The sequence below is a fragment of the Lagenorhynchus albirostris genome, chromosome 6 (assembly GCF_949774975.1).
Source record: "Lagenorhynchus albirostris chromosome 6, mLagAlb1.1, whole genome shotgun sequence".
Lineage (NCBI taxonomy): Eukaryota > Metazoa > Chordata > Mammalia > Artiodactyla > Delphinidae > Lagenorhynchus > Lagenorhynchus albirostris.
This window is the reverse complement of record NC_083100.1, coordinates 55,428,206-55,446,283: the sequence shown is the minus strand read 5'-3', so window position 1 is coordinate 55,446,283 and position 18,078 is coordinate 55,428,206. Positions and strand designations below refer to the sequence as shown.

Sequence of the window (18,078 nt, the reverse complement as noted above, 5' to 3'; positions counted from 1 at the left end):
GAGACTTTAGGTCTGTTTGAGCTTAAAGGAACAAAAGAATACTGTGGTGGGACCGAAGCTGGCTCTTGAGGACGCAGTCATTTCACAGCTGCGGCTGACCTGGAGGGTTAGTCTCTGTCATCTCCTGTCACCATGAGATTGACAGAGGGGGCAGGGGCAGCCGAAGAGATGAGCAGCCTTTTCTGGTGCAGCTCTTCCCACTTACTTCTGTTGGCAGCTACTGAATCCAGCATCGGCTTCAGTTTCACATTGACCTTCACCAATGCCTAAAATATAACAAAAGCAGGTGGGGGAGAGAGGAACCGGAGTTACCGCCATGATTTTCTAGGTTTCTGCTGTGAGGAGAATGACAGCTGGCTGTAAGAAATGCAAGTGATTATTTTGGTAAACGTGAGCTATTTATAAGAAGTAAATATGCACTTAGCACCACTGTGTTGTATTAATAGAGCTTATATAGAAAATGAAAAAAATAAGATAGATGTCTGTGCTCTCCTCCAGGGGGTGCCAGCCAAGTTGATTATGATCCTGTTTTAAATTCACATCAAACAAGAAACGAAATATGCAGCTCACACGGTCTACTAGTATGTGTATCTTTGCCTGCTAGGGAGGGCTCCAGATCTCAATAGATAAGGAACTGAAATTTTTACAAAAATAAACCTACCATTTGCTCCACCAGAGATGACTCTGGGTGGACTCACGTGAATGAGAAAGGACAGGTGAAATCCTGAGATGAGAGGAGCTCATTTTTAAAGCACAGGATCTGGGGACTGTGCTAAATGTACAGATCACCATGAGAATATGCATGGAAATAGACACGAGAGAAAAGAAAAAGGGGTGTGGAAGGGAGGGACAGATGGAGGGGTGCAGGAGAGAGAAGGGAGAGAAAATGTAGGGTGGGGCTGGAGGCTGACTGACCACAAGGCTAAGGAAGCTCAGGATTCAGGGTCCTCACTTTTAGGAGACCCTTCTAAATATTTCTTTTTTGCACTTAATTTTGTGTTATTTTTAAAAACGGGTCCCCAACTCCCAAATGGTACAAACTTTCAGCCTCACAAAATGTGGATCACTCCTCTGGGAGAACAAAGCAATGAATGAAACAGGGATTACGGGGCTGCGGGGCTTTAGCCCCTGGAAAGGAAATGGTCCCGCTTAATGCCTTGGGTCAGCGTTCTGTGGCCAGAGATTATACTCCCAGTCCCATGGAGACACCCTGCAGGTGTGTCTCATTCATCACAAGGGGAACAAAAGGTGACCGGTGACTAAACCACCGTGGTTGCAGGACACCTCCTGAAAAGCCTTCTCCAAGCCGGACCCATAGTTAGCGGGTACTCCAGAGCGAAGTCCTCCAACAGGAAGAATAATAGTTCTTTCTGTTGAGGATAATCCCCTAAGCATGACTGCAAACCACCTGTTAGGAGGACCTGAAGTATCCCCTCAAATAACCCTCCGCTCTGGGGAGTTTCAGGGATACAAGTGAAGTGTAACTACATGTAAGGTAAGCGGGGGTTTGAAAGCCCAGAAATACGCAGGGATCCTGTTGAGCGGCGAGCGCTCCACCGTGGCAGTGTCCCCTCACATTCGTGTCCCTTAAACACAGCATGTTCTCGCTTTTATAAGCGATGTTTATCACACCAAGCAACAACGTCTAATTTGAAACCAGATGTATTTGTTATGCCATATGATAATAAATCACAGCAACATAATAACTCAGGCAGTGATCAAAATCCCCTTTACATCCATGAGAAAAATGCAGGTGCCTGTGTTCTGCTTAATGCAGTGGTTTTATTTAGACAATAGTGTAAGAGGTGGGGACGAATGTCATGGTTTTTAGTATAGTTTGGCACTGGCTCCTCTTCGCTCTGATCAAGCCTTTTAATTAAACTGACTACTATAATTCCTATGGAAATTAGTGTTTATGTTATTTTCCTGCCACAAAAGCATTTCTCTAGAACTTATTTTTTTTTAATCCCAGGAGCACAAATTGGAATTTTTTTCTGCATGAAATGTAATTAAAAACTCATTTGATTACTATAGTTCTGGCTCTGTTTTACTTATTAAATTCCTGTAATCAGTTTTCTTTTATGAAGCTGCTGGGAAATGATCTCAAAAGCAACACATTTTTCTCTTCCTTGGCAGGTTCCCGAGCGTTTACTAAATTACGTTCATAGCACCTGCCCATGATTCGAATTACTCCACCAATTTATTCCTTAAACTATTTAAGTTTATTCGGCTTAGCCCCAAACAGATTGCTTTCCTTTATCTAGCTCTTTGTTCTCTGTCTTCCTTTCTTTGTGTTGAATAAAAAAAATTTGGGGGGGGGGTACATTATTTCTCAGAATTCCTTCTTCTCTTTATTTCATATTCTCCTTAAACACAGACTTGCCACACTGGAATATCGTTTTCCTCTAGTCAGGTGCTGGTTCTAGGCAAAGGTAGCAAGAATCTCATCTTGAAGAATTATTCTTACACTATAAATTTGTTATATAAATGCAGTTAGCTGGAAGAATATGGAGCTATTAGAATATTAGGAAGGCAAGGGATTATCCACAAACCTAAATTCCAAGGTTTACGGTGATTACGTGCAATGTACCATCAGCAAGAGAATTGCTACCAGTATTTAGAAAGATACAGGTATTCCTACAAACAATCAGCGAGTGACACCCGATGAGTTCTGTGCAAATGCTACTGGTCTCTGTCTCGTTTGACTAACTCTACTCTTAGCAAAAGAGAAAGGGGACACATCACCCATCTGCCCACTCTCCCTGTACACACAGAGGGACTCTAAAGGTTATGTGTGTGGCACCATCCACCACAGGACGCTGAGTCCCTTCCGTGACATCCCCGTGGTGTGACCATTCAGTGTTTAAACATGTCTGGAAGCAGTGAACTCACTACCTCCCTGGCTGGGGGTGTCAGTTTACTCTTTGTTCTGATTTTAGAATGTTGTTCTTTATACTGAGCTGAAAACTATATCCCTGTAATCGACCTGATGGTTCTAATCCTTGGGGCGCTCTCCCTTTTTTTTGGGGGGGGTGCGCTCCCTTTAAACTCGAATCTACTGAGCAGTAGGCTGATGACTCATGTGCTGCTCCAAGTGTAGGTTAGGATTGATTTATTGACCTCAAAACCCAACTTGGGCTGTGTATGGATATCACTGAGACTCCCAAGCTCACTGCAGCTCCCCAACCCTGGCGCATCACAGACAGGACCCTGGATACTTGCCTGACTTGGGGACACAGCCCTGGGCACCTAGTCATCCAGGTGACTGAGGGGCCACTTGCTTCTTCATTCCTTTCACACTCCACTTGTGACCAGCACGTACAGTTTATTCCATATTTTATTTATTTTTAAAATAAGTAACACATTCACTAGTCCAATGAATACAAAGGGTACAAAACATAGTGTTAAAATCTCCTTTCATCCCTGCCCCAGAGACTTAGTTTCCTTCCCTAGAGGCAACTGATGTTACCAGTTTCTTGGGTATCCTTCAATAAACATTTTATGCCTATGTAAGCATAAATACATAGAATATATTTATATATATATAATGTATATATGTATAATTAGGTTGATTCCCTCATCATTTGCAGTGATTCTTTCAGAGAGGGAGTGAGAGCAGAGCCTTGTGGAACAACATTATTATGATAATGCTTGAGTGAGACTAATCACACTGTGTAGAAATTAGTATCTGGAGTATATAGAGAGGAGAGGGATCAAATTCCAATTTTCTATTGCTATGCCACTGAATTTTTCTTCTGCAGAGCTTAATCTGCTGTGAATCCTATCTAGTGTAGTTTTCCTCTTAAAAATTGTAGTTTTCATTTCTAGAAGTTTGATTTGTGTCTTTTTTTTATATCTTCCATGACTCTGTTTTTCATGCCCATTCTTTCCTCTCTTGAACATATAAAATGTAATAAATGTCTTAGTGTCCTTCTTTATCAATTCTATGATCTGTGTCATTTCTTAGTCTGTACTGTTTGATTTTTCTCATCATTATGGGTCAGATTTCTTGCTTCTTTGCATGCCTGGCAATTCTTGATTGGATATCAGACATTATGAATTTTATGTTGTTGGGTTCCTGATTTTCTTTTCTTTTTTTAAATTTCTTTAAACGTTTCTCAGTTTTATTGGAGAATGCAGTTTTGATGGTTTCTTGGAAATAATAATTCGATCCTTTTGAGGCATGCCTTTAAGCTTTGCTAGGTGGGTCCAGAGCAGCTTTAGTCTAGGGCTAGTCTGGCCCCACTACCAAGACAGTAATCTTCTGAGAACTGTACCCAGAACAACATCTATTTCAGGGTTTTTCTCTAAAATTCTGGGTGGTGGGACCACGGACTACTCCCCCGCCTGGGTGAGCTCTGAGGATTACTCTGCCTTCTCCTTTTTGCTGGTGCTCTCCAGCATCAGTGGTTTCCTCACATGCCTGGGGTGAACAGCACCGAAGACTCAAGGGGCCTCTGCAGATCTCTGGAGCCCTCTCTTCTCTGCTGCTCTTCCCTGGGGACTCTCACCTCCTTGGCCTCCCCAGGTTCCTGGCTCTGCCTCCTCGTCTCAGTGGGACCATCGAGCTCTGCCTGGGTTCCCCTCCCTGTGCTGTGGCCTGGACACCCTCCCCAGGGAGTAAGCTGGGGCACCTGGAGGGCCCATTTCATTTGTTCCCCTTTCTCAGGAATCACTGTATTGTGTTGCCTGTAGCCCAGTGTCTGAAAACTGTTGTTTTATGTATTTTTCTGTTTGTTTTTGTTTTTTGGTGGTTTTCTTTTCCCCCTGTTACTCTGGTCCAGCAGTGGAAGTCCCTATAATTGGTTTTAAACAACTCTGTCTTGGGTACTAGCCCATGAGCTCCAAGGGAGACTGGAATCAAGGCCTGTATCTTTGGATCTCTAGCTCTGAGCTCAGTCATCTCTGGGAACAGCACCCCTCATCTACTCCACCCACAGAGCAGTGGCAGGAGGATGGGGTAAGGCCAGGACGAGGGGGGTCAGTACGTTCTGACCTGCTACAAGATCCTGCGGTAAAAGTAACCTGAGAATGAACCCCTTGGGAAATGAATATAGTATTCTGTCTTATTACCATTATTACTGAGAGCTTGTTTTTATCAGTTCGCTAAGCTGCTAGGAGTGTGACTCTTGCTTTCCCACTGCCATCAGTATCCACATCTGCTGTCATCTGGCCCCATGTGTGCTTATTAGTTGACCACAATCACTTCTTGGAGCTCAACTGCTGGACAGATGGAGGCAGATGTGGGACAGGGGAATAAGCAGAGAAAGCCATGCTCTTAGAAAAAGTCCCTGCACCTACAGTCTTGCAGAGGGGAGAGAGGAACACCACCAAATTACAACCAGATTTTCTTGAACCCTGAAAATGTCCAACTATGTCATTAATACCTTTAAAAAACTTTGAGGAAATTATCTGAGCTGGCTAGTTATTTATTTTTTTAAAAGACAAAGAGGGAAGATGGTTTTTACTTCCTATTGTTGACTCATGTATTTCCAGAGTGTTGGCAATAAGAATTATATTTTCTGCTGTCCTCCATCCCCACCTTACCCGAAAGAAATAATCAGAAACTAAGAGATACAATGCATGGCAGAGAAGAAAGAAATTAAAATATTTTTTAAATATCAATTTTTTGATAAAATATGAAAATAAACTTGGAGCCCCTCTCAGATATCTTGTTTGAGGCAATATCCCTGTAATGAAGATGTGATCACTTTTCTAACATGATTATTTAACTTCCTGGGTGAGAATGTCCAGAAGCTGACTTGGGCGTTGGTATTTTGAAAAGGAAAGTAATTGAAGACATGACCAGCTGGTGTCATCTCTGCTCAGACCATCAACAGAAGGGGCAAGAACGCATGCAAGTGGTGGCAGCTCCTGAAAGCCTCTTGAATTCTCGAGACTGGCCAGCCACATGTGTAAAGAGTACCTCTTTCCAAGAAACAAAGGAGGCTTCTACTTAAGCTATGTGACTTCAGAGAGAAGTCACATAGTTTGTGCAGCAAACCCAAACTTTTAAATTAGTGAATTGTTGAACTGCTAATCCTTCTTGGTTCCCAAAGGTAAAGATTATTCATCACTGAGTCTGACATATTCCTGAATTTTACATGTCACGTTGCAATGCTGTAGTTGCTAAGAATCCCAATTGGCTTGTCAACCTTCTATTCTTCCATTGTGTCGTAAAGGTCAGAGCCACTGAACTGATTGTCCTGAACTGAACTCATCGCCTTCCTCCGAACCCTCCTCTGCTCTCAGGTTTACTCCCTCAGGGAACTAAGCATTACCTCTCCACCCAACTGCCCAACCCAGCAATCTATGGATCATCCATGACCTCTGCCTCTTCCACCGCATCCAAACTATCACCAAGTTCTCTCAATCCTACTTCCAAATTGTCTCCATGTGTCAGTCCAGTGCCATTCCTACCACCCTACTTCAGGCTGCCCTCACTTCTCCACTGCCTTAACCTCCTGCAGCTCCTACCTGGGCTCCCTGCTTCCTCCCCTGGGTCCTGTCCAATCAACTCTCATTGTAGCCATCCTGGTCAATCAAAATCACACAGCCGAGCTGGCTGCTCTCTACCCTGAACCTTTGGGTGGCTCCCATATGATATGAATGTGTTGTAAGACCTACCAGAAAAGGAGAATTGTGGGATTAAAAGGGAATGAAAGCCAGAAATAACACAGAAAAGAAAAGAACCATAAAGCCCAATGGAAAATCTGAGTTATGGTACAAAAGCAGAATTTTGAAATGCTAAAATAATCCCTTTGAGTCTTCTAGAAAACCTGAAATACACATCTTTCTATGCATCTTAACATTTTTCTGAGTAAGGAAATAAGCTAAACTCCACACGGTGTGTTTGGCAGGGGAGTAGCTGAAGTGTTAGTTACTACATGTGAGAGCAGACGGAGCTGGCTGTGGGTCCAGATGGGAGGCAGCAAGCAGATTCCCCCAAACCTCACGCCTCCCCTCCCCAGTTCAGTGGCCTTCGAAACCCAAGGTTGTGCAAAAATTAATTTGCATTAAATTACTTAAGATAATGTATTAACTACCACAGGAGGCTTCCAGCAGTTTTTAAAACTTGCTTTGGAAAACAAATAATCAAACAATAATGGTGAACACAGAAGTGAGCCAAGACTTCTTTGGATAAATGTTTTTAGACATTTACATTAAAAATACCACCTTTAAAATAAAGCTTTAGTATGTAACTTGATCAAGATGGAAAATTAGTAATAATTGTTTATATATGTCACACATGTACCTGTGCCAGGCACCGTGTTCTATTGGGTTCTTCCCTGGCTAGAACACAATGGAGTTTAAAAGGTTCTAGGCTTATGACTTCTGCCCCATTGGGGATGGAGTCATTTACCCCACAAGGACTGTGGTATCTCTAACAGAGACTGCTAGTTGCCTTCCCACCTCCCTTAAGCTTAGGAATGGCCAGGGAGGTGCAAGCAGAATTCAGAAAGAAGAGCTTCTGAGAAGACTCTTAAATGGGAGTTTATTCAGTTGGGAAGTGCATCCTTTTGCCCTTGCCCCTATCTCCTTCTTGCTGCTGGAATATTAACATGATGGCTGGAACTACAGTGACCATATTGTGACTATGAGGCAAACTTGAGTATGGCAGCCATGTCCTAAGGAAAGATAAACAGGGACTGGGTCTCTGATGGCTATGGAACTGCCACATCATAGCAACCTAGAACTGACTTCTCTGGATTATTTTTATCAGAGAGATAAGTAAATTTCTATTTTGTTTAAGCTATTGTGATTTCAGATCTCTGTTACTAGTAGCCGTATGCAATTCCTAACTGAGAGAATTGATATCAGGTTGTAGGTCTCTATTTTATGGCTATCTGTGTAGGTGTCAAAGGATTTAGCCATCTTGATACTTGAATAAATTGATCCCCTGCATCGTGTAGTTGTGAGTTAACTTTTTTTGGCAGTGGATTATAAGTGAACTGCAGTAGACAGCAGAGGCTATATAAGGTCCCTTTACCCTTCCTCAGGTAACAATCCATTCCATGTGCTCTGGGTAGGAGCATAATTCAGTCCTGACCAACACCAGTGACTGGTGTAGGGATGTGGATGTGGGTGTGGCTCAAGCTAAGGCAATCAGAGGTCTCGCAAGGTTTTCCCCAGAACTATTGGAAGTGAGGCTTTCTTTTTCTTCTTTCTTTTGGTATGATAATACCTAGAATGAACATGTGACCTTAGAGCTGCCAGGATGTGTGAGGAAAGCTTGGTTGAGAATGAAACCAAAACATAACTAGGAGGCAGAGGAAAGGGGGTGTCTGTCTTATTCCCATTTCTGCTCAAACTCATTTGAGGGAGTTTCTGAGCTCCAAATCATGGGCCTTTTGCTGTGGTCCCTTATTGTTCTCTGTCACCCCCAGGAATTACTTGAGATTGAAACCCCCCACCAGAATTTGAACTGGTGGCTGGCATAAGGGAGTCTCAACTTGCCCAGCATAAAAGGTTGCTGCTAATACTCACCGGGCAGCCCTCTCTACCCAAGTTCATGAGAGTCAGGGACCAGCTAGCACTTATCTCTCTTCTCCTTGAACCCCCAGAGTCTGCCAAACAGACTCTTTAAAAGGTTTTAAAGGTTGCTGAGTCTGAACCGCCCATGCTATGGGGACTCAGAAGACCCTAACAGAGGATGCCAACTCCCCCTGGTGGCAAAGTCAGCTGACCTACGGGATTTCGGCTTCCAATAAGGAGGACTCAAAGGACCCGGGTGACGGCATCAATTTAGCCTGCGTTTTTCCTAAGGACCAGGTGAACTCAGACAGAAAGGAAAAACAGCAACTAGCTGTTATTTTCTCCTTAGTGGAAGCTCAGTGTCACTCCACATTTATCACATCGGGTGAGAGTCTCTTTCCAGTTGAGAAAACTATTTTTCTATATGTGATATTAACTCTGCAGATCGGTTACAGCAGTAACAGTTGTAGTATCTATTCAGCAGTAACAGGTTGGCTATGTCTGATTTTTGCAAATGCCAAAAAATATTGTCAGATCTTTCTCTTTTGTTAGTGATATTTGAGAGCTTAAAATCTAAATAGTGTGAGAGAGTTACCCAAATTAGTAGTAAAGATGATAAAGCCACAGAGGTAATACTTAGTATGAGGAGGGCAAGCAAGCTCATTAGAATCCAACGTAAGAATGATTCAGATCTGTAATCGGAATCCTAAGGGCATAGTCTAGCCAAGCTATAACACTGATGTTTGTAGCATCAATTCTAATCTCCTGAAAGCTAATTACAGTACTACTAATAACTTAGAAAGAAAGACATCATTTTCTTTCCTAGGTTTGAAGCAGATTAATAGGGACTGTAAAAGTGAAAATGCTTTATTGAAATTTTCTCTCCCTCTTTTCTTTCCCTTTCCATTTCCTTCCTAATCTCTCAAGTTTCTTGTTTCGCTTATTTTATTTACATGCTCAAGGGATTCCTTTGTGGAAAATAATATTTACAAATGAGATTAACATTAGGAATTAATGAGGCAGGAATTTTAATCTCCTTGGATTAACGGCATTGTTATTTCCATAATACAGGGCAAGAGTTTTAAATACAATGTCCACCGGGCCAGGCCAGTAAAGTTGATGAATGAAATAGGCCGCATGATACAGTTGGGAATGGTGGGGCCTTTGGCAAACTGGATATGTTACACGTTATAAACAGTGTTCAACTGAATGAGACATGTCCGGCCGAGTCTGCTCTGAAGGCCACCCACTCGCTCTCGGTGGGAGAGAGTAAAACACACCTTGCCAAAATGAACTAATAACTACTGAGTACTGAATGTGTCCGGTGTTCCGCGTGCCATCCTGGGGCCTATCCAGATGGGAGCTCATTAAACCTCACAACAATGCGGAGAGATTGGTATTGTTGACCCTGTTGTGACAGATAAGGAACCTGAGATTGCGGAAATCAACTTAAAAAGGCCAAAGTTTACATGGGTAAGTATACAGCAGAGCTGGAACGTCAGTTCAGGCCTGCCTGAGGACAAAGCCCCTGGTGTCTTCCCATGAGGGATCTCAGTGGGATGTTGGTGATGACACGTGTCTCACACTTAACTACAGCGTCCGGACACTGGAGCAACTTTTCGGTTCTAGTGTCCTCGGCACTGCTTCAGGACAAATTCACAGGAGGGAGGCAGCCTCACGCCACCTTTTTTCAAGGTAGTCTCTTTTCAAGCCTACCCTGGGAAAATAAAGGTTTTAAGTGGTAAATCACGGCAGGCCTGAAGATGGCTCCTGTACACGGGAGCAAGGAGACGGCTTCTTCTGTTATAATGAGCCCCTCTAGGATTCTGTCCTAGGTTATCCTGTTGGTCGGGTTTTCAGAGCACACTGGTAGCTAATCAATCATGTTCACTGTGTAGCCAACATCTGACTTGGAAGGAATAGCTGCTGACCCAGAAGCCACAGCCTTTGATGAATGGGGCTTCATGTAAGAGGTAGTTGGAACATGTAAGTAAAACACAGCCACATGGTAACAATCCACCTCTCCATACACTGTAATGTTTTCTGGTGAAACTATGCCACTTGAGATTTTATATACATATATATACACACATATATATGTATATATATAATCTATTGTTTTTGCAAAGTTCAATGTGTAAAAAGAACCATTTTAAAAATTTATTTTTTGAGGTGCAAGCATTCGTTTACTATATATATTTTTGTATATTTCTCACATGCCTTGAGCCCTAGGGTTCTCCAAGCATAATGGCTAGGATGCCTGTGTGGGAGAGGGTTTTACAAACGTGGAATCCCTTGCCTTTAGTGTGAATGGTGTTCTCAGTAAGCTACCATGGTACCTCCTGGAATGGATTCTAGAATACCCTATTATCATTTGCCCTGCTATTTTTTAGCTGATATTTGTACTAATGAACTGCTTAGGGAGTGCCATGCAAATCTGATGATGCCTGAGCATTTCTTGTGAGAGTTTAAAGGTGGTCCTCATGCCAGCACCAAACAGGGCTCAGATTTGAGACAGAGAGATTTGAGTCAGATTTGAGATCAAAGTCTGTGCATCCCAGTGCCCCAGATCGACAGCGAACCAGACCCAAAGAATCCATGAGAGATGTTTTGTCTTTAGGTGAACATCCTTGGGGAAAAAAATCCTCTATTATTTTACTGGTCTCTCTCCATATGGTAAGATAACCTACTTTTTCTTAATTTTACAACATAATAAAGATTTTGGGGAGAAAGAATAGGAAGACAAAGAAAGGGGTATTTTACACATACCACTGGGTGTATCATTCGCTGGCCTTTTGTCCAAAGAAAGGGTCACCTTTAAGAGCTGATGGAAGGTATGTTATTGTGGCTTTATTGCATTGCTAACTCTCCCACAGACTAAGATATGGGAAAAGTTTGTATGAGTGGGGACAACAGGACCAATACTCTGAATGTTTTTTTAAATTAAATTTTTGAAGTATCGTTTAAGGAAGGGAACATTAGAATTTTATGAACAAAAACTTCCTAATAGGCGACGTTTTTCTTCTTTTCAATGTTGGGAAGTTTTACGTTAATTTAACTTTCAGATATTGATCATTTAAGATTAAATAAGCATCCCAATAAGAAGACAAACTAGATTTGTGTTTGAACTAAATTCTAAAGCTTATATGGAAAAATAAACAAGAATACCTAGAAAATACTGAAAGAGTAATGGGGAAGCTGAAACTAGGCTTATCATTAAAATATAAAGCAATATTAATTAAAAGAGTGTGATTAGGCAGACAGAGTAATACAACAGAATAAAAAGAGTAAAAATAGAATTATATTTAAGGGAATTTGGTATATGATGAAGGTGACCTTTTAAATCATAGGGAAAATGATTAGTCAAAAACATATGGGACAACTGGGTAGCTAACAAAAAACTAAAGTTGGAATCTGACCTCACACTTCACAATCAAATAAAGCAAAACGAGATGAGTCATAGATATAAATATAAAAAAATGAAGCCATAAAATACTAAAAGAAGTTCTGAGAATTTAAAATTTTTTATAATTTTGTAATGGGAAAGTCATGATCTGTATGACATAAAATCCAGAAGCCATAAAAAAAAGATGAATTTGACTACATAAAATCAATGTATTTTTGTATAGCATAAACAAAGTGAAAAGATATATGACAATCTGGGAAAAATATTTGCCACTTTTGCTACAGATAGAGGTCTATTTCTTTAATATATAGTGAGCTCCTACAAATCAATAAGAAAAGACCACCAGCCCAATAGAAAAATGGGCAAAAATATGGAGAGTTTACAGAAAAAAATACAAATGGCTCCTAAGTAAATAAATCTGTACTAAAAACATGATCAGACTCATTTATTATATGAAAAATACAAACTAAAACTACCATGAGATAGATTTTGCACCATCATATTGGCAAAATTCAAGAAGTCTGATAACACATTGTCTTGGTAAGAGTGTAGAAGGAGAGGCACCTCAGCCATTGCTGGCAGAAATATAAATTGGTTCAGACTCCACAGAGAGAAAGTTGGCAATACCCATCAAAATTTCAAATGCCCATATGCCAAATGCCCACTAATTCCACTTCCAGTTGTTTGTCCTACAAATAAAGTATGAGGATGATGCATTTACAAATATGTTTATTGCACTTTGTTTATAATAGCAAATTATTAGAAACAACATCAGTGTTCATAACTAATTAATTATTGATTAAATAATTTATTCTACATCTTTAAGATCTAATACTCTGCAGCCATCAAAACGAATGTGATAGCTGCTATATGGACACTGAAAAGGAGTGACCTCAAAAATATATTAAGTGTAAGAAAACAAGGTATGGAGCAGGATAGACACTGTTCATATATGTGTATATGTGCATATATACACACACATACATGTATATGTATACATCCATATATGTATTATACACCAACTATATCTCAATAAAAGAAAAAGCCAAAAACACTATTTCTGCTTTTGTATAGACTGTTTTTGGATGAAATTGCTTAATAGTGGTTGCCCTGAGGGAGAGGACCTGGGTAACCTGGGGACAGGAGTGTGAGGGAGGACCACTTTTCTCTAATACTTTTGTGCCTTTTGGACCTTTTGAATTCTGTTCACTGGGCATGTATAAACTATTTAACAATAAAATATTCTACTTAAAAGTGTAACATGAACTGATAAAGGAACTAGCAACTTTTGATCATGTGTTAGAATTACTCAATAGCAAGTCATTTCATTGTTAATAAAGAAAGCTTACGAATACGAGGATAAAAAAGATAAATAATTATTTCCTAAAGATCAAAATAATATAGTGCTTTGCCACCATGATTCAAAAATTATCTCAGTACCTTAATGCACGCTGTGCTAATGTTGTGTGTAAATCCTCTCCCTACATCCACGTTCCAATAAGGGCCGACTACCTCACTGATCCTAAACATTGCCTCTGAAAAGCGATCAATGTCCCCTCCCTGGACATTAAACAGATTTTGAAAAACTCTTCAATCCGTATCAGTCTCATATCCTTATTTAGTTCCTCAAATTTGCCCTCAGCTGGGAATCATGCAGGCGACTGTGATTCTGTTGTGTTCACCACTCATTTGAAGGGCCCCATTCATCATCATTTCTAGGCCTTTTCTGATGCAATGTAGCTTGTTCTTTGTCTTTCTTAAAAACTGAATGGCTGTTAAATTATCCATTTATCTTCCTTCAGATTTTCTGTTCAGTTTCTCAGGCCCTCTCAGGGCTGTCTTTTCTACCTTGTTTGCTGACTTTTCATTCCATTTCCCCTGTTCTTAGAGGCATCTTGGTTCACCATGCTGTCCTTCAAAGCAAACTCCCTGCTTCCATCTGCTTTCTGTGTGTTTGAAATCTGCATCACTACTCAGATAGATTTCCTTTTTAAACTCTGTCCCCTCGGGATAGCTTTGAACACTTGGAGACAATATGCTTCAATATGTTCGTGGAAGAGTATCTTGGGACAGACCCTACACTGGAGGTCAAAAGTCTTGGTTTCTAAACCTAGCTTTGCCACCGTCAAGCCGGGTCCACGGGTGACCTTTCAAGGTTTCACTTCCCTCATCTACAGATGATCTGCAAGCTCACTGTTAGATGAACATTCTAGTATGACAACAGCGTGTTGCTTCTGTTTCAGGGGACCTGATAAGGATCTGAGGTTTGTATAACATTAATGCCTGCTCACACATCATCTCAGGTGGCAGTAAGGTCCTATCGGTTACAAGCCCAGATTTGAAGGCAGAAAAAAAAAAATCAAAGCTCTGTCACTTAATATCTGTGTATTTTTGGGCAAATTACAGAAACTCTGTAGCTTCAGTTTTCACATCTGAAAAGGGGGATGATAGTATCTAACTTGATATTGCTAAGAGAATTAAATCAGATAATGCTTGGAAAGTCAGTCTGGTGCCTGGCACATAAGAAGTGCTCAGGAAATGTTGTTATAGACGCACTACACCTTAGTGAGACCAGCAGTTTGGCTATTTACTATCCAAACTTCCAACAGAGGCTATTGAAGCTTAGAGATGATATTAATGGTGATAAAAGAATAATGGCTCACATGTATGGAGGGCTTTAGCATGTAATGTTTACTTTTCCCGAAGCATTTCCACATACTCTATCTCCCTTGTTTCAGACTCTTGGAAAGGCTGATATTAACTATCATCAATTCTACTTGCTCCAAGAAGAAAGTCACTTTGTAAGGCCAAAGGTGTTAAAAAAGCAGCAGAGTGGAGTTATTTTCATTCAAGCCTTCAAGCCAGGGGTGATCACCGTGAAAAGAAAGCTGAGCATATGGAGCTAAATCCAAAGGCTGGTCTCCTTATAAAAGAAGGCCATGTGAAGACACAGGAACACAGAGACACAGGGCAGAATGTCATGTGAAGACAGAGTTGGAGATTGGAGGGATTCAGCTACATGCCAAGGAACGCCAAGGGCTCCTGGCAACCACCAGAAACCAGGAGAGAGGCGTGGAATGGATTCTCTCGCAGAACCTCCAGAAAGAACCAGCTCTTCTGACACCCTGATTTCTGGTCTCCAGAACTGTGAGAGAATAGATTTCTGTTGTTTTAAGCCACCCAGTTTCTTGTATTTTGCTAGGCAGCTGTAGGAAATTAATAGACCCCCTCTTGGCTGAACTTGGACCCTTAAAGTCCTGAACCTGTTCCTTCTGAAAGACAGATAAGCTCTCTTCCTGTTGATGTCCCCTTCTGCAGACATCCTGGGACATAACTTCCTTTCCAGCCTCCAATATTTGAGGATATCTTATGCCCTCTCACATTCTGTTGTCCTTGAGAGTTTATATCTTTTTTTAAAGAAATGCAACGTTATTATTTCTAATCACACTTAACAGCATTAAATAATCAATAAAATATTGAACAAAGGTACTCATTTTAGAATTATGTCACTTAGCAAAAACAACAACAAAACAACCAAAAAAAGTAGGCAATGACTGAATAAATTATGACAAGTCACTGTTTGGAATACTAGGCTGCTGTTTCAAAGGACAATATGAAAACTATGTTAAGGATGTGGAAGCATGTTTTGAACTTTATCTTAAGTGGCCAAAGCAGAATACACTGGTGTACCTGGATGAAAATGTGTTTGCATGTAGACAACAGTATGAAGGGGCATCACAGGAAAAAGAGAATGTGAGTCCTTCCTTCTGCCCACAGTCTGCTCTTGACGATTTAGGTGTGCTCTGAGGCCATGTGTTTTCTCTCCTGTACTCCTCATTTCCTTCCTGGTCCTCAATCGCACGTTGTTAATACCCTTACTTACAAACTGTTCAAGGCATTGTAGGCTTTTTCTATCATGCTCCTTAAAATTCTTCCAGCCTCTTCCCATTTCATAGGAAAGCTTGTATCTTTAAAAAATTCCTATATTATTTTATGAATGGAATTCTCAGAAGGATGTGGAATAAATTATGGAGGTCAATCCACCATCTTTTATTGGCAACATCAACTCAGTTACAGGTGAAAGTGTTTGGTCAAGGACAATTTGACATAAGGTCTTTCTGAGAAAGTATTTCTCTGGTAACCAGTTGAACAGAACCTACAGTAGCCCATTCGGTGCTCTAGCAATTACTCTCCTTGGAATCTCTACTCAGATCCCTGTATCCTCCCCTCTGAAGAATTCAGAGTTTTACTTTGTAAATGGGAGGTTTAAAGAGGTAGAGCACTGCCGGACTAATGGAATGACCTTTCACTTCCTCAGGGCAGTGCAGTGGGAAAAAGCAGCAAAGTAAGGCTGAGAAGACTTGGCTTCGAAATTCTGGCTCTGCTGTGTATTAACTGCTTCACTCTGGTTAAGTCCATTAGCTTCTGTAGGTTTCAGTTTCCTCATTTATAAAACTTAGACTATTAGACATTATAGGATTCAGAATGAAGTATTTTCTTCCTTCACAGGGTTAGGGTAAAATTACATTGTGTATGTAAAAGCGCTTTGTAAACTTTAAAATTTAAGCCCTATCCAGTGGCCACTATAGTCAGTATTCACTAAATGTCTGCTTATTGAAAAAGTATGCATAAGGATACCTTTGTATTCTTATGGGCTTTAATACTGAACTTCTTTTCCAAAAACTCAGTCAGATAGAAGTCTTTAACTTCGTTTTAGACTCTGGCTACCAGACTCAACAGCTGGGCTGCCATGTTCATTGTACATGAGGTTGAGAGCCTGGCTCCCTCTGAGCACATCTGCTCGCTAAGATGGGGCAATGTGCCTGGAGTGATTTATTTAATATTTTTACGGCTGCGGCTCTGATAACGAAATATAAGAATAGTGAGAGCTGAGGATCCAGATATTGCCTCCTTGAATTCTCTTAGGAGACATTTTGAATAATACAGAGGATTCTGTTGGCAATAGCGTAATAAGAATGCTTTATGTTTATCTCATGCCTCACTTCCCAGCAGCAAAAACAATGCTGACCCTTCAAATGAACTTTAAATTTCAGAGATTTTGGAGAGGCACTTAGAATGCAAAACACAGTCTTTAAAAGAGGACTTGATTCATTTCCTAGTGAAAAATGCAAGTTTTCTTCTCTTTCTCCCTCTTTCGCTCCCTCCTTCCCTCCCTTCCTCCCTTTCTCCCTCCCTTCTTCCCTCCCTTCTTCCCTCCCTCCTCTCCCTCCTTCCCTCCCTTCCTTTCTTCCTTCTTTCCTTTTTCTTCTTTAGAGAGTCACAGAAGAGAGGACCATGAAGAAGACGTAAATCCACGTTTAAAATACGCTTTCTTGAGGAACTGGAAAGTAACTTAAGTAAAGACAACATTCCAAGCCTTGTATGGACTTGCAGTTAAGTGATTTTTAGCTTTGTGATTTCAAAGCATAAACACTTTTAAAAAGAGTTATTTATGTTGGTCAGCTGGATAGGGAGAAGTAGATCTTATCTTAAATTCTACCCTCAAAAGCCTTATTAGGGGACTTCCCTGGTGGCGCAGTGGTTAAGAATCTGCCTGCCGATGCAGGGGACACAGGTTCGAGCCCTGGTCCGGGAAGATCCCACATGCCGCAGAGCAACTAAGCCCATGCGCCACAACTACTGAGCCTGTGCACTAGAGCCCGTGAGCCACAACTACTGAAGCCCATGTGCTACAACTACTGAGCCCGCCTGATGCATCTACTGAAGCCTGCGTGCCTAGAGCCTGTGCTCCACAACAAGAGAAGCCACCGCAAAGAGAAGCCAGCACAGCACAACGAAAGAGTAGACCCGGCTCGCCACAACTAGAGAAAGCCCGCGTGCAGCAACGAAGAACCAACGCGCCCCCCACCCCCAAAAAAAAGCCTTATTAGGGAGTATATTGTAACTTTTTTTTACCTGATTCCAGCGTTTTAATATAGATTCATGATGGCAGTTTTGAGCTCATAAAATGCATATGAATAGAAATTAAGTCCTACTGTATAAAGAACAGGTTTTTAAAAGCTGCGTGAAATAAACCAAAGTCCATTTTATTTACAAGAAAATGTATACAGAGCTGGTTGCTTTATCAAGTCAAAGTCATTTTTTGGAGGTGGAAAACTCTCCAAATCAAACAGCCTGGCATGTCAGGTATTCAGGAAGAACTCTGAGATGTAGCCAAGGGTGTGAAATGCCTTCAC

General features: G+C 41.1%; 1 protein-coding gene and 1 long non-coding RNA gene across 7 annotated transcripts in view; one reads left to right on the top strand and one right to left on the bottom strand.

Moving 5' to 3' along the window:
* LOC132522272 (uncharacterized) overlaps positions 1-18,078 on the top strand; it is a 201,060-nt gene that overhangs the window by 68,438 nt on the left and 114,544 nt on the right. The window lies entirely within an intron of this gene.
* The window catches only part of PDE11A (phosphodiesterase 11A), a 415,084-nt gene continuing 397,113 nt past the window's right edge, over positions 108-18,078 (bottom strand). The window contains exon 20 of the mRNA XM_060152569.1: positions 108-266. Within this exon, the coding sequence (XP_060008552.1) occupies positions 108-266 (159 nt within the window). The remainder of the gene's footprint in view (positions 267-18,078) is intronic.